The sequence below is a fragment of the Pinus tabuliformis genome, chromosome 8 (genome assembly GCF_031772625.1).
Source record: "Pinus tabuliformis cultivar Carrire ecotype Pingquan chromosome 8, CPIR1, whole genome shotgun sequence".
Classification (NCBI taxonomy): Eukaryota; Viridiplantae; Streptophyta; class Pinopsida; order Pinales; family Pinaceae; genus Pinus; species Pinus tabuliformis.
The window spans coordinates 1,296,959,961-1,296,985,765 of NC_142294.1; the positions used below are offsets into that span (position 1 = coordinate 1,296,959,961).

The following is a 25,805-nucleotide window of genomic DNA, read 5'->3' on the forward strand; positions in this document are numbered from 1 at the left end:
CACATCCGATGCTACCAGAAATCAATATCAAACCCGGATCTAGCCCCTCCACGGCTAGCATTAGCCTCTTAAGGCCCTGCATCAGCCCTAGAAGCCTATGCGTCATCCTTTCTGGCCTCCTAGAGCCCTGCCTCAGCCCTTAGGCCTCTCGGTTCTTCCTCCTTGGCCCTGCGTTGAGGGTTTCACGCCATTTTTGGCCTAGCCATGGCCTTAAGATTCCTCAGCCTCCCTCCTTGACCTTAGATAGTTGCCCTTAGGGCTAGCCGTGAGCTTTTCCGGCCCTTTCCTCCCCTCTTCCTCCTCCATCCTCTGTTTCCTCTTCTCCAACCTTCGCTCTCCCTTCTTTGCTTCCTTTGACCCTTTTTGGCCCTCATTCAGCCCTAAGCCCTAGCCGCTAGCCCTTAGAAGGCCTTCTCCCTCCAGTGTCAAGCCTTCTTGGCCTTCTTGTGCCTCCTTTGCCTCTTCCTTCACCTCCTAAGCCTTCTCTTGCCCAACGCTAGCCCTACTGGGCCTAGCGTTGCCATCTTGCCCCTAATTTGACATTTATCTATTTCTGAAATATATTTGGGACTGAAGCTTGGTGTATTTTGCAAAAAATTTTGCTCAGAAGCTTGTGCTTCAGGTGGAAACTTCATTGCAAAATTTTGACAGACTTGGGCAAGTTTATCTACAAGGCCTTGGGCCTAGGGTTTGTTCTCTAAACCCTCATGCTTTAAATTTTGATCTATAACAGTGAACTAAAAGCCCTAAAAACACATATAATTGGTCAAACTACTTCAAAATTTATATGGTACAATTTTCCTAAAATTTTGGCCACTTGAGCATTACATATATAGCCTAGATCTAGTTCTTAGCTTGCTAGAATATCTCTACATAATTGTGAAATCAGATCTAATATTTTCTGAATATCACATCTTAAAAGCCCTAAAAATCTAGATTTTTAGTTTCACAAGTTCACTCTAAGTTTTGGGCATATTTTGGTACTTGTAGCACAAATAACTAATTGTTTACACATTTACTTACTACTGTAATAAGTGTTTCAGATCTGATATAACAGTGAGTAATTAATCATAGGTGGTTTAAAATTCACTAAGTTATATTGGAAAGTCATTAGATTACTCATTGGTCATCTTATGGTTCATATGTTTGGCAATTTCCTTGATTTAAAGTGAGATATTTATTGTTGTCCCGTATCCCATCATAAGTAGCTCTTCATCATTTACTTGGTTTATAATGATTTATGTGTTAGGCTCTAAAAATTGTTTGTCTTGTGATTGATTTTGAGAATTTGTTAACTTGGCACTAAAATCACTCACACATCTAAGTTCTAATATTGTTAATGGTTTGAGTTACTTTGGGCATTTGAAATCTAAGTTGAAGTATCTCTCTCTTATATGTGTTTTGGGCATCCAATTGGCATTATAAGTTATAACATTGGCATATGATCAATGGTAACCTTGTTATAGAATCATTATTGGAATATCTTGAGCTGTTGTGATTGGCATCTTGTGCTGATAACCATTGGCTAATTGATAAGTGGATAAATGTTCCAAGTTCCTTTCATTTTTGTCATTGGTTAAATATTTTGTGGATTGATCTATTTTTGGCACAAAGCAAATTTGCACTTTCTTGGTTGTGAGATTGCACATAACTCATTGATAAGTACTCTTGTCGTTAAGGATACATCATAACTTAAAGTACGTAAAACATTAAGCTAATCTCAAAACTAAGAATTTCATTCATTATCATCAATCATAAGCATTATAAGCTTAGTTTTGCATTAAAACTTTACCTCCAAGCATAAGCTTGGTTGATAGACTCTTAGCACAACCCTTTCTCATTTAGCTTGAGGGATTCATCCCTTCTTAGTGGTTAACATAGTGACCTTGTAGTCCTCAGAGCCACAGTGTCTGCAGCACCTGAGGGACTAGGTGGTTGGAACACAGGAGCAGGTATCGTTAATCAAACCTTTGTTTGCTTCTCGTTGGCTTCCATCCCACAACCTACTCTAAAGATTGTTCTCAAAACAGTGAGCAGAAAGGTTCCATTTAAACTAGGCATATAATCTAAAACTAACCAAGATCCTTGCATCACACTTAAATTTTAGGACTTGCACTTCATATAGGTTAGTTATTCATTTCAGCAACAATTGTCCATCCGGTTACTTGGTAATAGTTTATAATAAGAAAGAATTTTGACTCCATAAGGCATTGGTCTCAACTTCAAATCTAATTAGATCCTTGAGTCTTGATATTTTTTATCAAGTAGCTAGGCCACTCAACTGTGTCTCTCGAGCAAATTGCTTCCCAACTTGCTTTCCATCATCTCACTTCCATAGGAACTACTCCCCATAGCCTATTGTTGGGAGATAGCTAGAACGGAGTGGGCAAGGATCAGAGTGACAACCCCCACCCTGAGTCGTTGTCACAGTGCCTGTACAATCTGAGCGACAATAGGATCTACATCAAACTTGTGTTCCCCAAAGGAAATTCCATCCCCTACTTGTTTTACACTCAATGAAACACCGACAGCTACAATCCATGAAGCCTTCAAGGATACTAGAGCATCTTTATCATCAGTGAATTCTTTGCTGATGATGGTCAAATATGTATGTAGGGCTGCTTTGCCTAGCTTAGAAGCAGATAAAGTTGTCTATGCCCATATAGGAACACTTGGAGCTTTCTTGTTTGGTAATTTAGTTCCACTACCAACATCTAGGATTCCTAAGAAACTCTCCCCATTTGTCCCATTCAAAATATCAAAGGTATGTATTGCTCCAAAAATTTTCCATCCTACGAAAGAGTTGAAAGCATCACACCTTGAATATGAATGACCAATGTTGCTTCTCAATGTTACTGATAGTTGTGAATCAACAAGAATCTCCATTGCTAGCAACTCAAGCATCGCCATAGAAGATGGAAAAGAAACTTCATTAGGCTTCATTAGGCTAAAATAGTTGAGGTAAACCTCATAAGTAGAGGTTACCTTCATTTCATTTGAATCATCACTTGTGGATCAATTCAGCCCTCTTAGAGATTTCGGCCTAGCTGAAATTTGTGCAATAAAGGGTTGATATGTGCATCTATCTTGTAAGTTCTTTCATGTTGGATTTTATTTTATGACTATTGCATGGAATGGTTACTGTCTAGAATTTCTATGTGCTACTAATTATTGAAAAGCTTTCTATGGAATCTTGGAAATGGTAGTGTATGCCTTACTCATCTTAGAATTTGTATGAAAATCCCATGAGTGAGTCTTTAAACTAGCTCTCCTCATTGACTTTGCGCCCTCAAAAAAATGGTTCCTAGGGTTTGAAGCCTAGGATTTCATATTCCCTTACTTCTTGTTAGGGTTTAGTATTTTCTCCTAAGTAGGTATTCCATAGACTCCATCACCCAAGGTCAAGGCACTGGCCTTGTTCACATTGCTGATCACACCAAAAACATTCTTGAATTTATACTTTTCTTCCCCAAACCTAAACTTTGACCTCTTAAGGAAAGCCACTAGCTAGGGTTAGGGCATTTATTTCAACTAGGGTTGCCTATGTTTCCAAGTGGAGGGATTCAACACTTGGTTGTGAGTATTTTCCTCAAAATCAACCTCTTCTCATGGCTAATTTCTCCCTTTTTGGGCCGATATCCTTTGCCCTGGATAAATTGTTCCGTAACGAAACCCTAGTTTTGTCACAAGCTTCAACTTGGGGCTTGTTGAAGGCTTGTTGTACCATAAATTGATTGCATTACAAGTCTTTTCTTGGCCTTGTGGTCCTAGATAAGCCTGTTGACCTTGCTTATCCTTGAAGCTAGGTCTTTTTGCCCTAATTTGGCCTCTTAGAGAATCCGCATTGCCCTGATTATGCTAGTTGAGCTTTGCTTCTAAGAAGAGGATCCCTCCTTTGCCTATTTTGTCACCGTTACCACTTGGACTTCATATATCCTTTAGGTGACCTAATATAGAGAAGCCTCCCTTGTGGTGGAGTCCACTAAAGAGCAGGAGGTAGTGCTTGTTGTGATAGTGGGCCCCACCTCATAGTGTTGGCACTTATTCTAGTTCTTGTTTGAGGCAATAATGTCCACGTGGATAGCCCCTTTTCCATATGTAATGGGGGCTAGCATGGCATCCTCTCAAATTATGGTGGTGATGTTGGAAACACTGAGAGGGGGGTGAATCAGTGTTTCTTACTTCCTTTTTTTTTAAATTGTCCTAGTGATTGCCATAAGCATATACAGATATGTATATGTATACACAGAACACAGAAATCAACAACTGGAATTAATGCTTTTATTAAAAACTCAAGACAGTGTAATAAAATAAATACAATATAAGTATATATCTGATTGTGAATAGTTGCCCATCTTCAACTTGGACTTCAATGAGGCTCCAACCTCCAAAGCACCAACTCTGTTTTGCAATGGATCTGCACTTAGGAGCACCTACCCCTAATGACTTTAGTCCTGTTCAATTCTGAGGCTCCAACCTCTTGGGCTCCAACCCAACCTTGGTATAAACTGGTATGTTGCTACACTCTATTCAGCTGAGGTTCTCTCACTCCTACTCTCCTGCCTCTGCTGCCACTACAGCCTCCGCTGCTTCTGCAGCCTCTTTTGCCTCTGCTGCTTCTACTACCTCACACTCTGGTCCTTCACCACAACAACAGCACCAACAGTTCTCTGTTTTTACTGTTTTATACATTCTCATGCCTTTGTCCATTCGTTTCCGCTTACTCGCTGGCTCTTTGGCTTCCTCCTCGCCTACTTCAGCTTCCTCACCACTGGCTTGTCTGTCGTTGTAGCTTCCTTTGTCTCATCATGCTCACAGGACACGTTAATTCATAAGAGAGTGCCAAATAATCCACGGAGAACACATCTCACTGGTTACGACTATAACAGCGCTCCTTTAACAATGATTGTGGGCATGCACAGAGTTCAGCTTCATTTAATGGATAGCCACATCCAATCGCAATCAATTTCGCCATGAATCACCCCATTTCCCTGACGCTCAACCTTCTAAAAACCATCAGACATAGCCATCGTAAGCCTTTCGGCTCAAAACCACCCCACAAGCAAAAACATGGTTACACAGGAAAATATATGAAAAAACAGGCGAGAAACACTAATGGCGGATTTCAAATTTAGTTTACCCGCTTCTATTCTTGTATCGGGTCCATAGCTCCATTGCAATCAACGGATTTAACATCCCTTCGAGACTAGCGACACAGTGGATGCGATATTACATTGGACCATGTTGCAATCGGACCAACGGGTCCGTGACTTACATCGCAATCAGTGCTCGGGAGAGTGTAATTACTTTGTGTATTGTTGCGATGGGCAGATGCGATTCAACCATAATACAATTCCGCAGCGGGTCCGCACTTGCAATTGCAATCAGCGTTCAAGACTTTTGGGGGTCCTTTATACATCGACCCCATGACATCGCCGATGGCCGATGGGCCAATCCTCCAGCGGATGCGATCTAGCATTAAGTTGTGTTACAATCGGACCATCGGGTCCATGTTATAATCGCAATTGCACGTTCGGGGGTGACCACTCTTTATTCATTGCGATTACCGCGGATGCGACATAACAATAGGGTGCGATATAATAGGACCATCGGGTCCACATACCTTATCGCAATCGAAGGTTTCGGGTGTGACACTTAATGAACCCGCCGATATAATATACTGCTCTGCCTATGATAGTGTATTTGTAATATGTATGCTATGGCCTCCGTTTGTGTTAAACGCATATATATAAGGTTACGCATATATATATGGTTTTCTCCTCCGATAATGCATTTGCCTATTCATATATATTCTCCACTCCTTTAACCCTAAATATATATATTGCTTCGTTGTTTCCTTTAACCCTATGTATATATATATATATATTGCTCCTCTAATGGCTCTGTCTACTTCCTCCGATGGTTGTTTGCGTCCTCTGTTGCTCTGATGGCTCTGCTTGTTCCTCTGTTGCTCCGATGGCTCTCTGCATCGTCTATTTGCTTTGTCTACACCTTTGTTGCTCTGATGGCTATTTATAGTTGTTACCTGCATGCATATAAGCTCTCCGATTACTTATTTGCATGCCTCCATTGGCTCTGTCTGCTCTTTGCGCTATTTGCTCCTCTGGTGGCTCTGTCTCCTCCTCTTGGCTCTGTCTACTCCTTGAATATTTCCATATTGACATCAATGACAATCTGTGTCCAACAGGTGAATCATAATTAGTCAAGTTTTGGGAGGCATAACTTTTACATTCAATCTCGTATTGATGTGATTGTTGTACAATTGAAAGGTTTTTGGGTGTGCAATAATGTTACTAGGTGTGGCACTTGAGTGGCAAAGTTTTACCATCAAAAAATGTCATTTAAGGCTTCAAGCTAGCCCTAAAAGCTTTCAAACCACATTTCTCCAAACTAGGTCTCGCCACTAAAACTACTCTTGTAAGTTGATTTCTTTGATTCTTCAACCCTTAAAGCATCAAGATGGATGACAAACAATATAATGATCCAATTCATATCAATTTGAAGCTAACGAAAGTAACCATACTATAGCATTTAAGTGCATCTTCAAAATAAAATCAAGGTAAGTGAAACCCAATCAAGGATTCTCATTCATCATGGACCAGTTTGGTCATGTAAATTGAATTTTTAACGATGGAATCTAGCATTTTTAGAAACATAACAACATGAGGATTAAGTTATTGCATTAAAGTAGTGCACACCTTGACTTTGTCATTCTCCATTTTTGCATATCCAATGCATCCATCCCCACATAGAGAAATATGAATGTTTCTGCAATGAAAGACATGGTGGCAAAGGAATGCCTGCACAAGAAGACGAGAATAAATACTTACCAACAAATTCAATGCAGAAAAAAATTGACTTTGGATATGTAATGTAAAAGTCACAACATGAGGAAATATTATACAAGACATCTAATATTATAGTTTTCTTAAGCTAAAAGTATAGAATAAAAGTTAAATGAATTACACTTGTGCATGGAATAAACTTCTCCCATGTTGTATTACCTCCAACCATGGCTTCATATGTGTGCTAAAGACAAAGCAAGTTAGCATGCAATGCACCTAATGAGACTCCTAAGACAAGTTGGCAACACATGTTTCATAATGGGTATCGTGAGTTAACTGTTAGACACCAAGGTATGTCGAACACTAAACCTTTGATTCTAGCATAAACCAACATAACTAGCACTAGTTCGCATTCATCATCATTATCCATTGCAACAAACATTATACATGGTCAGTTATCAATAATCTAGTTCCCACCAACTTGAAAGTTTATCATCGCTCATTCATGTTTTAAGTGAAAAGTCGAGAGCGATCTGGAACTCATACAACTCAACACATCAATACTTGTATAACAATATTTATATAGTGCTAGTTCCATCGTGTAGCGCTTCAACAATCATGTAGTCTTGTTCTTATTTGTGAGTTGTTTCGCTAGGCATGTTCATATTCATACATCCCCTTTCTATGCATATGTCCCACATTCACCTCAACGCATTAACACTTATACAATGAGATTCACATGATGTATTATTTTCACATTAGTATGGAGGCAAGGCAAGTATCAACTTAAGTTATATTTTTCAAGAAAATAGTTAGAGTTCACAAAAATGCATTTCAACATAAGTATCAATCTATGGCAAAATGGAAAACAAAGAAAGTCAACACCTATGAATAAGCACACTTGTATTCCTATGTTTACCTTGAATTTGTATTAGACATAGTGCTAATGATTACTTATGTCAAAAATACTATTCATAAATGTGTGAAAAAGATAATAATAAAACTAGTTCACCTCGTGACTAATTTGTGTATATTTATACACTATCATGATGCTCATTATAATCATAAATTTATATTAATCATTTATTACTCAATATTCTAGTACAAAATTGCAAAAATATTCATTCAAGCTTGTAATAAATAGCATTTGGTATTGTTGCCCCTCATATCGGATGATGTTTGCACTTGCGATTTCCATCACAACACTAGTGGTTTTTATAACAAGGAATGAACTTGCAAGATGATGTTCTTGGATCATTTGGACTAGTGGTGCATGTGTGCTTTGGCTTATAGATGATCATATTTTTTGGTTTTATTGGTGCTTGGGTGGTTGCTAAATGATGTTGCATAATGATGATGTGAGGTAGTGACAAGACTTTTCAAGTGTCCTAGTGATTGAGCATGTTATATTATTGATATCACTATGAGGGGGTGTTCCACGTGGTTCCTTTCTTATGTTCAACTAGGCTAGGTGGTTAGAAATGGTTTATATGTTGGGATTACCCTATCACTTTGGAGGTCTATTCTAAATGAGCATTGCACACTTACTTGGAGAGTGCCTAGCACATAGATCCCCTTTTTTACATTGTTTCAACATGGTTTATTGGTGTAATTGATATGGTTGTAGTTTCCTTATGTGAATGCCCTAGCTTATTTAGGTGGTTTTAACACATATTGTTGAAGAATTTAACTAGGTTCAGTGTTCATAGATTGTATTTGAGTCACACTGAAATGTATTTATCAAAAGAATGAAAAAGAAATTTTTATTATTATTAATATAACTTATTAAAGCATGGGTTTCATGCTTGGTTCATCATGTTTTAGGTCAAAGTCCCCATTGAGGATTTATTTTGTCATTAGAATCATTTTCCATTTAAAGAGACCCTTTTTGGGCTTTTCAATCAAGTAAAAAGATTTATTATTGAGTCAAATAAGTCATTTGTCACCTCCACACCAAGTCGGCCTTAAAGAGAGTAATTCAACCTCACCAGAAGCCTATATATTGAACCAGTTCGAATTCATTTGGAATATACTCTCACACACAAAAGTTTGATATTCAAGGAGGAGGCAGAAAAAGTGCGAAATTCCAAGAAGAGAAGGAGAAGTGCTGGAAAGATCAAGATCGAAGTTTTTGGGTCATCTCTCTCTCACACGTGTGGATTTTCTGGTCTACTACTGGAGGGTCGAAGTGTTGTCGCTGTGTCGAAATTTAACTATTATGTCGAAGTTGTTTTTGGGCTAATTGTTGGGCCGAATTTGTTGTTGGGCTAACTGTTGGGTCAAAGTCGTTGTTGGACTGACTATTGGGTCGAAGTTGTTGCTGGATCGAAATTCTATTGCTGCTAGGTCAAAGTTATTGTTGAAAGGGTTATCATCTACAGAAGGAAGAAAAGGTTGACTTGGTGTGGAGGAAGTCTGTGTCTAGGTCAAGAGTCTTGGATTATCTCGTGAAGTTATTAAGGAAGAGTTGTTGACTAGGTTTTCCCCTAGATAGGGGTTTTGCCTTGGTTGTCCGCCTACATCTGGGCTTTGTGATCTTTGTGTTATTGTCTTGGTAATTGCTTGATGAACTAAAGATAAAAGAAGAACATAAGAAAACATAAGATTATCACAAGTAATTATCAACATAAAGAAAATCTTTCTGCCTTTCTGATTTTCTAACATGGTATCAGAGCTAAGGTGAAGAAGGGAAAAAGGCAGCTCAAAGATCTATTGAAAGGAGAATAAGGAGTTCTAAGAAGCTTTGAATAAGGGTCATCAAAAGGATCATATAAGAAGTCAAATCTATCATCTTCAAGGACAATGTCTAACTCAATGAAGGGAGAAAACAAACTAGAAGGAGCATCTAACTACAGGGCTTGGAAGAAGAGGATAGACCTCATCCTCGAAAAGAATAAAGTTTTGGATCTAGTCAAAGGAAAGCTAAAAAAGCCTTCTAATGAGTTAAGTGATACCGAAAAGGAAAAGTTCATGGAAATAGAAATATCGGCCATGACTCTAATGGTGGATGGAATAAATGATAACCTCATCCCTATTTATTCAACATAGACTCTGCTCAAGAAATTTATGAGGCATTATCCAAATTATTCACTATCATGAATCTTGGTCAAATAGCAAGTCTTAAGCATTGAAGGAAATGTAACTAGGTTCGATCTTCATAAATGTACTTTTGATACTTGTATTTATTCAAGAAAAAAAAGAAATTATTTTGGTATTATTTGTCAATGAGTTTCTTGCTCATTGAAAATAGGTCAAGCACATTTTGAAGTGCTTCTACAGAATCAAATTCAAAATGTAACTATCATGAGAGCCTTTGAGGGCATGTTATATCATATATGTCAACATACAAGGTCATGGGAACACCTCCAAGGCAAGTCAAATCCTCTCCTAGCATCAACGAAGTCTCCAAGCAGCTGCATAACGAATAAATGATGAAATTATCATGTCAGCCTAATGGACAGTCAAGTCGGCCTAAAAAGGAGGGACAGACCTCTATCTATAGAGGTTGTCCACTCCTCATACAACACATCTTCTTCACACTAAAATCCACAAGCAAGAGAGCACGAAGAAGAACAAAGAAAAGCCAAGGAAAAGAGTTACAAATGCAGCGTGGTAAGGAGACAGACAGCAAAGGTAAGAAGATGTTTTCTAGGGTTTTCGCAGCCACACGTCCGAAGATAAAGGAGGCTTCTTGCAATCATTACAGCGGTAAATCTCAGTCACAAGTGTTTTAGTTTTGGGCTAAGAAACAAGGACCATAAGGCCTCCCCAACCAACAAAGAAGAAGGAAAAGACAGTGAGAAGGAGACTGTTTAGGGTTTTTGTCCACACGTGCAACAAGTAAACCCTTGCAAATTTGACAGCAGAAGAAGGCGGCAACATTCGATGTGTATCTAGGTCTACAAGGTATCCAAAGGAAAGTGAAGAAGACTCTCTCTATAACGAAGTAAAGAAGCCCTAATGTTCTAGGGTTTCCTAACTTAGACAAGCAGCAGAAGAAGGACGAAGTGCTAAGGAGAAAAGTGTCGGAAGACAGAGGTCCATGTGCCAGAAGTTATAGTGCAGAAAGAGGAAGGATTTGACTTGTGCTTGGAGGATATCCTAGTCAAGGGTCTAGGGTTTGGCAGTTGTTCAAATAAGAAGCTTCAATAACAGAAAACTTACCAAGGGTTTTCCTCTCAAGAGTGGAGAGGTTTTGTCCCTAGCAGAGAGCCAAACTTGTGTTCTTGTTATTTTTGGTAGCAGTTTGATGAAGTACACACATATGCACTAATTTTCCAGTCGTCATCCCTATTGAGATTTCTCGACCTTTTTTCAATTTCTATGGCCTCCCTAAACTTCCAGTGATGAAAATGCATAATCTTGGCAATAACACGAGCCTCTTCAATACATATGTGATACTTAGTCTTTTCCGCGTGTTCTGCCAAGGCAGAAGACCGGGTCCTCCCATGTTTTATGTCAGCTGAGTGCTCATGAATCCTTTGATTAATAGAGTGCCTTGTCTCACCAACATAGGGGGTCCCACAGGAACAAGGAATAACATAGACACCTTTCATGTCCTTGGGGTCAATAGGGTCTTTTACCGATCTAAGGGAGCTACGGATGGTGTTAAGGGGTCTAAAGGTAGAGGGAACATTATGCCTCCTGAGGATCCTCGCAATCTTATCAGTGGTCCCCTGGATGAAAGGGAGATGAACCCTTGACACTCGATCCTTAGGGTCTTTCTTAACCCTGGGACCTTTGTTGGCTTTAAGGAAAGCTTTCAGACCTTGGTGCCTACTATAACCATTATTAACAAAAACGTTAAGGAGATGGGCTTTCTCTTTATCAAGGTTCTTTTCATCAGAGATTCTTAGCGCACGAGTCACAAGCGTGTTGAGAACACCCAACTTTTGAGCAGGGAAATGATGGGAGCTGGCATGAAGATACTGCTCAGTATGAGTTTTCTTCCTAAACACTTGGTGGGAGAAAGAACCGTCATCATTCTTTGAAATGAGAACATCAAGGAAAGGCAAACACCCATCAACTTCTTGCTCCATAGTGAACTTTATGGATGGGGATTGATTGTTGAGATGCTAGAAAAATAGATCCAACTCTTTCTGGCCATGAGACCAGATGACACCAGTGTCGTCAACAAATCTCTTCCACAGCTTGGGCAAGAGACGGGCTGAGGCCAAAGCTCTAGATTCAAAGTCTTCCATAAAAATATTAGCAACAACCGGGGACAGGGGGGAGCCCATAGCAACCCCGCGGGTATATTCATAGAATTCACCTTCGAAGCTGAAAAAAGTAGACGTGAGACAAATTTCAACTAAATGAGCGGTATCAGGATCGGTTAGGCGGTTGATGACCTCAATGGCCTCCTTTATAGGAATGCAAGTGTAAAGGGAGACCACATCAAAACTCACAAGAATGTCCCCAGGGTCGAACTTTATGCCTTTAAGCTCATTGAAAAATGACGAAGAGTCTTTGACGAACGACTTTGTGAGGCCAACAAGGGGTCTAAGCTTCAAGGCAAGGTATTTAGCTAGGAGGTAGGTTGGACCACCTATGGTGTTGACAATGGGTCTTAGGGGAGCCCCTTCTTTGTGAATCTTTGGAAGCCCATAGATTCGTGGAGTGATGGGGCTACTCTCAATAAGTTTATGGCAAAAGGAACCCACAGAATTACTGGATTTAATAGCAAGAGCGACAGTTCTGGAGATCTTTTTCAGGGGATTCTTGCTAAGCTTTTTATAGCTGCCACTGTTACAAAGATGATCCAACATCTTCTAGCGATAATCCTCCTTATCAAGGATGACAACAGCCCCTCCTTTGTCGGCTTTAAGAACCACGATGTCCTTGTTGTGGTTCAAGGATTTGAGGGCTCAAACTCAACCTTGCTAATATTGCTTCTAGGGGGCTTTGCCTTCCTAAGGACAACAACGCAGTCTTGCCTTATAGTGTCCTTAATATTATCAGGCAAGCTCCTAATCCCAAACTCTACGTCACACATAATGTCTTCTAGCGGATCTTCTTAGGGGCGAGGGAAAAATTTAAACCTTTCTCAAGGAGGCTAAAGACGGAAGGGAGGAAAAGAAAAAGAGGAAAGAAGAGGAAGCTTATTATTATTATTATTATTATCATCATCATAACCCTCATCATTGTTGTTATTATTATTATTATTATTTCGTTCGAAATCTCATCAATATGATACTTTCCGCTACTAATACTACTATTATTATAGGATAACTCACTATTATTATTCTTACTAATTAACCTATTACTATTATTATTATTATTATTATAACTAACATTTATATTGCACTCACCCAAATTATTATTGTTATTCTTATTGTTATTGTTATTGTCATTATTATTGTTATTGTTATTATTATTATTATTCTCATTATTGTTATTATTGTTATTATTATTATTATTATCAACAGTTTTATTGAAATAATAATCACGTCAACTATTATTATTAAACCTACCTAAATGCATATTACCATCAATAATATTACAAGAACCCGACTCAAAGGAATGTAGAAAAATAATAGGGAACGGACGATGGCCTGGAGATCTAAACGAGGTACTGACGCTGACAGCGACACTGTTATCCTGCATAGAAGAGGGGCTGAGGTCGCACGGACATGAACCGTTGGGATCACGGAAAAGAACCTTGATAAAGAGAAAGCCCATCTCCTTGACGTTTTTGTTAATAATGGTTATAGTAGGCACCAAGGTCTGAAAGCTTTCCTTAAAGCCAGCAAAGGTCCCAGGGTTAAGAAAGACACTAAGGATCGAGTGTCAGGGGTTCATCTCCCTTTCATCTAGGGGACCACTAATAAGATTGCGAGGATCCTCAGAAGGCATAATGTTCCCTCTACCTTTATACCCCTTAACACCATCCGTAGCTCCCTTAGATCAGTTAAAGACCCTATTGACCCCAAGGACATGAAAGGTGTCTATGTTATTCCTTGTTCCTGTGGGACCCCCTATGTTGGTGAGATAGGGTGCTCTATTAATCAAAGGATTCATGAGCACTTAGCTGACGTAAAACATGGGAGGACCAGGTCTTCCACCGTAGAAAAGACTAAGCATCACATATGTATTGAAGAGGCCCGTGTTATTGCCAAGATTGCGCCTTTTCATCACCGAAAGTTTAGGGAGGCCATAGAAATTGAAAGAAGGCTGAGAAATCTCCATAGGGATGACAGCTAGAAAATTAGCAGTTGTTGGATCCTTGCCCTTTCATCCTAGCCACCCGCCCTCGCCCCTTGTGTTGTTATTTTCAGCGTGATCTTCTCTGTTTCCCCCCATTGTCTTTTGGATCGTTTGTTCTCCTTTTTTGCTCTTTGATTTTTATTCAATTTTTGGTATTTTATTTTAATTTTACTGGTTCTCTTCTAGGTTGAAAATAAGAACGTAATGGTTCTCTGTAATAAAGATCTTTTTAATTAACATAATGTATTACTAAATATAAATCTTTTTACCAAAACATTGATGTAGGATTTTCAAAGTTTGGAACTAATTTATCCCCTTACACCTTTAAATATAATTAAATAAAGTTAAAATAATGAATTAACGAACTAATTTGTAACAACTATATTCTTTCTCAATATTTTTGCATGGACTTGAGTCTATTTTCCTAATGGTTTTAATTAAAAAAAGTGTTGCATATTCAATTATTTAACTAACTAGATAACATATACTTTTAATAAAATTTTATTAATTTTTATTATTTCATATACAATTAATATTATAAGTTTTTATTTATCTATATAATTTTAATTGATTATTGGTTCATACTCTTGGTAGTTAAATACAAAAAATTACTTTTACTCAAATATGGTAATAAATTTTACTAACTTATAAATTAGTTAATTGATTTTTGTTGAAATTTGGTACCGGAGGACAGGTGGTTCCCTAAGGCTTTGATCTTTGGCCTAGGGAAAAGTGTCCAAAAGAATTTAATTTTTCTCCTAAAGTAACTTTATAATTTTTATAAAGTTAAATCTAATTTGAAAGTGACTTTAAGTGATAAAGTTACTAAGTCTAATTTTAAAGTGACTTTATAAAGTCAATGAAAAATTAGAAAGGAAAAGTGACTTTGGAAATAAATGACTAAGTGGGTCTTTATTAAAGTGGGGTGAATTAAAAAAATAGAAAGTGAGATTTAAATGAGCATTTAATCTCAGCCATTGATCTAAATCTATTTCAGCCATTGGATTTAGGGATCACCCAAAAGTCATTTAGGGTTGGGTTAAGGGAGGAAAAGGAGAAAGAGATCATTCATTCTTTCATGAGCAGATTGGGAGAAGGAGAGCAAGAGAGCAAGGGAGATTTCTGGACAAGGAGGAGAAAGAGGCAGCAGTTTGGCACACACACCAAGGCAGCATTTCAGCAAATCTGAACAGCATAAAGAACAAGCAGAAAAAGGCAGTTTTTGTGAGCAAAATAGTGGAAAAAATTATTTTTCAGCACGAATATCGAGGAGGCGATTTTCTGCACTTTTCCCGAGGGCTGTCCGTACAAGTCCGTACGGCCGTCCGTACAGTCCGTACAGTCCGTATGGTCCGTACATCCGTACGTCCGTACAGTCCGTACATCCGTACAGCTCTTCCAGCAGTTTTCAGATTGTCGTTTGGGCTAAAAACAGATAAGTTTTGCTTGCTGGAAAAATTTCTGTTTTGCTGATTTTTTTGCTGAAAATATTTTCTCTGTAAAAGGCATTTTCCAGAAATAAAGAAGAGCTCTCAAACTGGTTTTCCCCAAGAGTTGTAGGGGGTTTTTCCAGGGTCAAGTTGACCAAAAATCACTGAGTTTAAATGTGTTTTTATGGCTGTTTTAATTGCTGATTTTTTATTTCTGCAATTTCCAGCACTCTGAAAAATTTCCAGAATTTGTGTTTTCAGCAATATTTATTTTTTCAGTCTGTTAAATGTATGGCTATGGGAATGGGCATTTAACTATATGGGAGAAATAAGGTGAAACTGAAAACCGGGGTGGGAAACAGAAAATTTTACAATTTTTCCCTGTCCCTGTCCCTATCCCTATCCCTTGGTCCAGTCTAGTTTCCCAGTCAAATATAGTCGTTTCGTAGTCAAATATAGCTGTTGGATGATCTGCTCTCTCTATTTAACATGCAGCCATGATCTGGTTCTTCAACTTGTCCTGACGATGAACCACACTTGTTGGTTCGAAACGCATCGACAAATGTATGATGATGTGATTTTTGCCGAAACACCTCTCAATATTAATTATTTTAATATTTCCTCATCCGGGTGGAATTTCTCCAAACGATTTCTGGGTCTTGGATATCTCATGTGTTCAAGCCCCTCCACAAAATTTCAAAGCAAGAGCACATCTGATGCTACCCAAAATAAACACTCTCTCTTAGCAAGAAATGTGCTCTAGCAATACTTCCTAATAGAAGCATCACACTGATCGCTAGTATCAGTCCTCTGCATTGTTGATGCTCGGCCTACTACCCCTCACCTACTGCGCTGCTGCAACCTGTATTGCTTCCCATGACACTGCATTGTCATTGCTACATCTATTCTGTAGCTCCCTCTGAATGTGTTGCATCATGCTACCCATAGCACTGCCACTGCTAACTGTTGCACTGCAACTCCTTATACTATCCACTTCTGCTACTGAAACGGATTCTTCACCATCCCCATCTTCTCCCTTATATAAACAAACTTTGTTTCTCCTAGAGCCTTGATGAGGATGTCTACCACCTGTTCCCCTGTTGGGGTGTACCTTAACTATACTGCCCCTCGTTGGACACAGTCTCTAACGAAGTGACACCTGATATCAATGTGCTTCGACTGATCATGAAAGATTGGATTCTCAGAGAGCTTGATGCAACTCTGATTATCACACAAAATACTGGTCACTTCCATCTTTCTCCTGAATAGATTCACAAGCAATTTCCTAAGCCATATGGCTTCACACGAAGCTGTGCTAGCTGCCATATATTCAGCTTCAGCTGAGCTCAGAGCCACGGATTTTTGTTTCCTACTACACCAGGAGGTCATTCCTGATCCAATGTTGAAACAATACCCAGTGGTACTTTTCCAATCTACTGAACTTCCAGCCCAATCTGCATCAGTGAACCCACTCAGTCTGACGTCATAACCCTGGGTGAACATTAGTCCATGCTCGACTGTTCCTCGAATATATCTGAGAAAGTGCTTGGCTATTTCCCAGTGCGCCCTCTTTGGTTCCACCATGAACTAACTGAGGGTGTTGACAGCGTAACAAATGTTTGGCCTGGTATTGACCAGATACATCAGGGACCCTATGAGCTACCTGTACAAGGTGGGATCGACTTCTTTATCTTCGGATGCATCAATCTTCTTCCAGTGGGTGATAATTGAAGTAGCCATAGGTCTATAGTCCTACATTCTGAACCTTTGAAAAATATTTGTAGCGTATCCCCCTTGTCCAAGCAAAATTTCACCATTCTGCTGCCAAACTTCCAACCACAGGAAATAATCCATCCGTCCCAAATCCTTCATGTCGAATTTTGGGGCTAGGTTCTCGTTGCAATCTTTGATGACCCTGGATGAGCCTGTCAGGAAAAGATCATCCACATATAACACCACAATTAGAGGCTCATTCTCTACAATAAGATAGTAGAGATTAGGATCTACGTCACTCTTGATGAATCCCATCTTCTGCAAGTAAACCTCAATTCGATCAAACCATGCTCTAGGTGTCTGTTTAAGACCATACAAGGCTTTCTCAAAAGCCTCTAGTTGTTCAATGTATACTTCTTCTTCTACGACCCCGTTCAAGAATGTCGCCTTGACTCTTAACATCCATCTAGTGAATCTCCCACCCCATTTGTGCTGCAAGGGATACCAAGGATCTAATAGAAGCATACCCTTTAGCCACAAACCTAGCTTTGTATTTTTCCACACTACAATGTACAACGTATTTGACTTTGTAGAGCCATCTTGAACCTACCACTAACTTGTCTTGAGGCCTAGGTACCACTTCCCAGACATCATTGACCATTATGGAATTGTATTCCTCCACCATAGCATCAACCCATACTTGATGCTAAACGGCCTCCTGAAAACTTGAGGGTTCTCCAACCTGAGCCACCAAGGTTTGGTATTTGTCTGGCTGTCTACGCTCCCTTTTCTCATTCTTGGGTGCACCAACGAAATTCTCTGCATCTCATAGTATCTGTAGAAGTTCCCGGCTCGTTCTACCACTGGTAGTGGGTATATCTATCTACTCCTCTTCCTAAGACTCCACCTGTTGTGATGCCTCTGGAGTTTTGCCTTTAGGAGAAATATTGGTGCTAGTTTTTGCTAGACGAAATGGCTGGACCAACGGATCATTCTTTGTCTTCTCTTCGGAAGGCATTTCTCGGAATTTCCTGAAAGTTCTATCCTCCATGAAATTTACATCCCATCAGATAACGATCTTCGTATTCCCACGGAAGATAGACTCTATATGCCTTAGCATTCTCGCTATATCCCACAAGATATCCTTTCTCCACACTCTGATCCAATTTCTTCCTCTTTTATTTGGGTACATGGCAGTATGCCAAACTCCCAAATATCGTGAAATGACTCACCGCAGGCTTCTTACCGGTGAAGACACTCTCCGAAGTAATCTTACCTAATGCCCTATGAGGAGTCATGTTCTGGACATACACTGTCATGTTTCATACTTCTGCCCATAGAAACTTGGGCATATCCTCATCATACAACATCGCCATGGCTGCTTCAACAATAGTCCTGTTCTTCCTTTCTACTACTCCATTCTTCTCCGGATTATAGGGGGTTGCCCACTCTCTTCTAACACCTTCCCTTGCGCAAAAATTAGTGAAGTCCTTGTCGATGTATTTTCCACCATTGTCTAAGCACAATATCTTTATATTCTTTCCTGTCAAATTCTCAACTAGAGCCTTGAACTCTTTGAATCGACCAAAACCCTCATCCTTGGTTTTTAGAAAGTAGATCCAAGTCTTTCTCGAATGGTCGTCAATGTAGGTGATGAAGTACTCAGCACCACTAAGAGCTCTTGTAGACATGGGTCCACAGATATCTGAGTGTATTAATTCCAGAACACTCTTAGCCCTATTGTTGCTTCTGGAAAATGCAGCTTTGGCGTACTTGCCTAGTGCGCATCCTTTGCATACATCATTTCATTTTGCACTGAACTCTAGAACTCCTGATATTGTTCTCCCGAGAATTCTTAAAGCCCAATGGTGTAAGTGTCCCATCCTCCTGTGCCATAGTTCATTCAAATATTTTTCCCAACTACTGCCTATCAGTGCCATTGGAGATTCTAGCTGTAATCTATACAACCTGTTACTACTGACTCCAATCTGAGCCTTCTTTTTCGAACTCGGGTGTTTGACATATACTTTCTCTCCTCAATTAAGAAAACATCATAGCCCTTGTTTTGAAGCTGATATACAGAGAGTAAGTTCATCCCCAATCCAGGCACATGCAGCACATTGGTTGCTCGAAGCCGATCCCCTACTTCTGTTTGAAATACTACGGTACCTCTTCCTATGGGAGTACATTTTCACTTATTTCCCATGGTTATCTAGAAGTTCATCCTTTCTTCCTGATAATTCAAAAAACATTATCGTATTCCTGTCATGTTCCAGGAAGCTCCACTATCTATATACCAAAGCTCAGAGGAGGCAGAACTCACTAAGCAAGCGACTTCTTCTTCTAGTTTGGAAGCTAACATAGAATAATCATGATCCATGTTCCTCGTGCTCTCTTCTCCCTCTGGAGATCTGCGTGGGTCCTTCTAAGTTGATGCCCCGACATCATGCTCCTGACTCATAGCAGATTATTTACTCTTGTTGCCTGATCTCTGCTATGATACCATGTGAAAATTTCTGACACGAAATTCTACTGCAGTAACTGATTTATTTCTCCTACTTATTTCTCATAATAAGTTGTTTACAAAACCCTTCAGCAAACATTAAAATAAATTATATTACAGTTATCACATAATAGCATAGAGAAAAAAATAACAGTCATATACAAGCACAAGAATCAATCCCATCAACAGTTATTTTTAGACAATTCTCCCCAGAAAAACCCAATGTGGGAAAATCGATGCAGCAGATGAGGGTTTATTTATTATTCTTCGGCAACAATCTCTTTACAAGGAATAATTTTGCAGTACATAGAGAAACCTTCAAGAAAACACCTGAGATAATTTTCCTCCTCAACTAGGAGAAATTTTGACACCACAAAGACCCTTTATCCTTCACTACGTCACCCATGCGTCATCTGTGTGAGGACTACGTGAGATCTCGTCCCTACCTGCGTTGTCTCTCAAAGCTCTCCCTCTGCGATGTCTCTTTGAGGCACTGCGTCACTTCATCCTCAGTCTCTGACTGATGCTGAAACCCTCCTCTTCCTTCACCCTGCAACTCTCTCTCTAAAATCGTACTCCTTGAGAATCGATTTCCCTCGAGTTACTGAGTATTTGTCCGATGTGTCTTCAAATGACTCTCAAGTCTTCTCTTATACTTTTCCAGTGGATGGATCAACAGCTGAGATTAAGTCTCTAATCAACAACTAAGATTAAAACAAGCTTGATCCTCATCTCTTAAAAGCTTCTCAACCATATCTTTATTAATACCCATTAATATTTTTATTTTCCTAAGTTTAGACTTAGGAACCCATTAAAAATATTAATTATTTTAATAACTCTTCATCCAAGTGGAATTTCTCCAAATGATTTATGGGTCTTGGATATTTCATGTGTTCTAGCCCCTCCACAAAATTTCGGAGCTAGAGCACATCCAATGCTACCCAAAATCAATAACAAGAACAAAGGATCATTCATGATGTCTAAAGTGTTGAAGAATCTAGGGCAAATAATGGCTTAGTGATTCTTCTTCTAACTTATTGATAAACTTTGTGTTGTTTTTCTCTTCTATATGCTTATCTTCGTTATGTTAGTGTGTTCTTCAAACTAGAAGATCAACAATAGAACATGTACACAGTATGTTGGCTCCAAGCCAAGGCAAAACCTCTCCTCTTGAGATTAAAACCCTTGAATCTCTTCTTATAGGTGTTTAGTGTATGAATACCAAGACCCTTGACAAATCTTTGACTAAAGATTACCTTCAATATACTTGTCACTATCCCTTGCACTGTCTGACCTTTGTTTCACAGTCTTTAGCTTTTACTGCACTCCTTCAAATTTCGGCCTCCTTATGCATTCGTCTTCTTAACACAGTTCTTTGCTTCTCGGCTACCACAATTCTTCACTTGACAGTGTGTTGAGATCTTCGGTATGCTGGGAGTGATACAACAGTCTTACACCTAGAGAGTATAGATCATCCATGTTTGTGAGACAGACTTCACCGAGAGACAGTCCTTACTGTGATGATTTCTTCGTTGGATAGATCATGTTTTGCACTTCACCGAGAGATAGACTTCACTGAGAGACAGACTTGTTATCCGAGCTTCTCCGAGTTACTGTAGTTTTGTGTCTTCCTTCTTCGCTATTTCTTCTTCAGAGATGATCCGAAGTTCTGAGCTTGTAATGCCACATCATGTGTTATGTATATGAGTCAGCGTTGACATATATTAGGCCGACATGTGAGCCATGAGTTGGGCCGACTTAAGGAGATCACTCTTTTTCATTTAGGCCGACTTGCAAGGGATAGTGACACTTATTCATTTGAAGCGTAGATCTTTTTGACATGACTTCCATAATATTTATGTTAAGACACAAAATCCTAAAGACATCAAGAAGATGTCCTTGACCTATGGTACACACATCTTGCTCATGAAACCCATGATGCAAGGAATAATAAATGTTTCTTTTCATAATATTATATTTACAAGGCATAATGAAAACCGAACCTAGTTACATTTTCTTCAACACTCCCTCTTAACTAGGGAGGTATTTATTAAATCGTACAAGGCTATTCATCACTAAAGAGATCTCATAAAAAGAGTCAGACTAGTAATCCATCTGTATAGCATCATGATAACCAACATTGTCACATAGCAAGGCCTTGAAACAGCTCTATTTCTTAATGAATCAGAGCACAATGTTGGCGAGACTAATGATGATAGACACCTTCATCATTGTCTCTCAAGGTACATACCCACCCGGGTGTTCACCGAGTATGACCTTCTAGGGCTATTCTTATCTTGGGTCCCCAGCCCTCAAAGAATATCGGTCCTCTTGCCTACTCTTATCTTGGATTCCCTATACATCCTCAAAGAGCATCAGATGCCAGATGATTACTCAATCCTCCATCCTTTCTTCCAAAATGAAGATAAGGATGATGTGTCTATGTCAACCAAGCCAAGCTTATTTCTGAAATACATAAGCTTTTTATTGGGTAAAGACTTCGTCAGAATGTCTACAGATTGATCATCTATGGGGATATACTCTAGCTTCAGCACACCATCCTGTACCAACTTTCAAATGTAGTAGTATTTGTTGTTTATGTGCTTTATTTTCCCATGGAATATTGGGTCCTCAGATAGTCTTATGCAGCTAGTATTAGCACAATGTATGACGGTAGGGTCCAATGGTCCTGCAAACAAATCGGATAGCATCTTTCTCAACCAGAATGCTTCCCTTCTTACTTCACAAGCTGCAACGTACTCGGCTTCAACACTACTTAAGGCCACTGTCTCTTGCTTTTTGCTCATCCAAGAGACCATAGAGGATCCTAGGTTAAAACATCCTCCTGTAGTGCTTCTTCCATCCTTTTCGCTTCCTCTCTAGTCGGAATCAGTGAATCCTTCTAGATTTACACTTCTTCCTTTTTCATATTTCAGGAAATAATGGATGGTTCCTTGTAGATATCTTAATATGTGTTTTGCATCTATCCAATGATCATGTCTCGGTTTTATTTGAAATTGACTAAGAATGTTTACTGTAAATCATATATCTACCCGAGTATTTACAAGATACATCGAAGATCCTACTAGTTGTCTATACTTGGTAGGATTTACTAGACTGGATTCAGAGTCTCTTAGCATCTCCAAGTTTATGACCATCGAAGCAGTCATGGGTTTGCATTCCATCATATCAAATTTCTTTAGTAATTTGATCACATACTTTCCTTGTCCCAAGTAGATTTCATTTGGCTCTTGCCAAACTTCTAGACCCAAATAGTAGTGCATGAGTCCTAAATCCTTCATGTCAAATTCTGTTGTTAGCAATTTCTTACATTCTTGAATTCTTTCTTCGATCCCAGTGATTAGAAGATAATCTACATATAGAAGTATGATGAAAAGTTCATCATTTTCTATTTTAATGTAAAGGTTTGGATCAACTGTACTTTTCTTGAAACCCAACCTTTGCAAGTAAGCATCCATTCTGGCATACCATGCCCTAGGAGCTTGCTTGAGGCCATAGAGTGCTTTCTTTAATTTGCAAACGTGAGTTTCCCTTTCCTTTACTTCATATCCTAATGGTTGTTCGATGTAGACTTCTTCATCTATGGTGCCATTCAAAAATGTTGTTTTGACATCCATTTGATGTACCTTCCATTTCATGGATGCTGCCAGAGATATCAGAGATCGGATTGTGGTGTACCTTGTTGTGGGAGCAAAGGTTTCTTCATAGTCAATGCCTTCTTCCTGAGAGAAGCCTCGAGCCACGAATATTGCCTTGAGTTTGTCAATGCTTCCATCGACAGCGTGCTTGATTTTATATAACCATTTAGAGGTTACCACTGACTTGTCATCTGGTCTTGGGACAATTTCCCAAACTCCATTCTTCATGATAGATTGGTATTCCTCATTCATTGCATCTTTCCATTCTTGATGTTTGGCTGCTTCTTCAAAGGTAGAAGGTTCTTCTTCAATGAGCTTTGATATGTATGTTGCATATCCTGAGTATCCTTTTGGTTTCTTGCTTTCCCTGAAAGTTTGGTTTGCCATGTCACCTTCTGCTTCTTGAAGAGTGGATGTTAACCAATAAGGTATTTTCCTTCCTTCAAGGATGATGATAGGTTCACTGGGACCTTCTTCTTCATGGTGAGAGATTTCTTCTTCATTAGAAGCTTCCTCTTCAAACATAGGAAGATCCTCTTCATCAGAATCAGATGGGAGATCCTTGGATTTCTTGAAGGCAATGCTTTCATCAAAGATTGCATCTCTACTTACTTCTATTTGGTGTCCTTCCTTTATGTAGATTCTGTAGGCTTTGGAAGAGTTGACATATCCAACAAAGATTCCCATCTTGCTTCTAGGATCTAGCTTCTTCCTTTTGTCCTTGGGAATGTGGATATATATTGGACATCCAAATATCCAGAGATGATCAATATTAGGCTTCTTTCCAGTAAAGACTTCTTCAGGAGTTATATTGCCAAGAGACCTGTGGGGACTTCTATTTTGAATATATACTGCAGTTTTTGTTGCTTCTCCCCACAAGAATTTTGGTAGGTCTTGATCATGGAGCATAGCCTTGACACTTTCCTCTATAGCTCTATTCTTTCGTTCAGCTACTCCATTTTATTCAGGATTATAGGGAACAATGAGCTCCCTCTTAATCCCAACCTCTTTACAGAATGCAATAAGTTCTTTGGAAGTGTATTCACCTCCATTATCATATCTTAGGATCTTTATCTTTCTTTCTATAAGCTTTTCTACCTCTGTCTTGAATTCTTAGAATTTTACAAATACTTCATCCTTTGTTTTAAGTAGATACAACCAAGTTTTTCTTGAATGGTCATCAATGAATGTAACATAGTATAGATGACCTCCAAGAGATTTGGACATAGGTCCACATACATCAGAATGAATGAGATCCAATATCTCTTGAGCTCTAGATGTGTTGTTTGCAAAAGGTTTCTTTGTACTCTTTCCTAGGGCACAACCTTTGCAGACTCCTTCATGCACTTCTTTAAGATTTGGAATACCATTAAAAATGGATATTAGGGTTGGTAGAATTTTGTAATGGAGATGGCCCAATCTTCTCTGACATAATTCACATGGGCTTATTTCAACGTGTACAAGTGCTTGATTTTGAGGGGATGAGGGTCTGTATAGTCTGCCTTCTCTAACTCCAATGACTCTAGCTTTTTCAATGCTTGAATCTTTGGCCCAAACTACTACTTTACCATCAATAAAAGCAACAGAAATTAGATTTTTGTACAAACCTAGAACATATAATATGTTGTTGAGATGAATGTTACCTCCACCTTCCAACGCAATTGTTGTTGATCCAATTCCTTTGATGGGATAGCTTTTGTTGTCACCAAAAGTGATGAGGGTCAAGCCAATTCTAATCTTAGCCATTGATTAGGGATTTAATCTCGACTGTTGAATCGTCAATAGAAAGAAGTATAAGAGAAGGCTTGAGGGTCAGTTGGAGATACACCAGGAGAGATCAAGAATTCGATTTTATGGGGCGAGTTTTGCTGAGGAAATCGAGTTAGTGATCAGTTGCAGTGAGGGGCAGTTCAGTAAGGGATTTCCATCCAAGTTTGAAGAATACATATCAGAGAGGCAGTGAAGTGTCGGGAGAGACAGCACAAGGCCTCGAAGGGGTGATGCAGACGTCGTAAGAGCTGACGCAGAAGATGCAGAGGGCCATAGAGGCTGACACAGAAGCCGTAGAGGCTGACGCAGAGGACCTCAGAGGCAGTGCTGGGAGATTCTATGGGCAGACTGGGAACTGATTGGCAGATCCTGAGCGAGAGAGGAAGACGCAGATCCTAAGGGAGTGACACAATTCCAAAGCAGTGCTTGGAGTAGCTTTCGTTGTCCAACACAAGGAACAACCGGAGTCGCTATGGGGTTTGATCATCTGGTTGTTGATTTGCTGGAATATCTGTCCCTGGATAAAGGTACTACTACAGAGGATATTCTCTTTTGGGTGAGCCATTTCTGGAACCCTAGTTGTATTCATGAATCTGCTTAATAATACAAACCCTCTATATGCTGCACCGGTTTTCCCGAATTGGGGTTTTCCAGGGACAATTGTCCAAAAATAACGATGTCCCTTCTGTTATAGTTTTTGTTTACTTCAGTGCATGAT

General features: G+C 39.3%; 1 protein-coding gene across 1 annotated transcript in view; it reads right to left on the reverse strand.

The window, feature by feature from the left end:
• LOC149240212 (sodium/hydrogen exchanger 4-like) overlaps positions 1-25,805 on the reverse strand; it is a 202,008-nt gene that overhangs the window by 94,792 nt on the left and 81,411 nt on the right. The window contains exon 8 of the mRNA XM_089370108.1: positions 6,720-6,821. Within this exon, the coding sequence (XP_089226234.1) occupies positions 6,720-6,821 (102 nt within the window). The remainder of the gene's footprint in view (positions 1-6,719; positions 6,822-25,805) is intronic.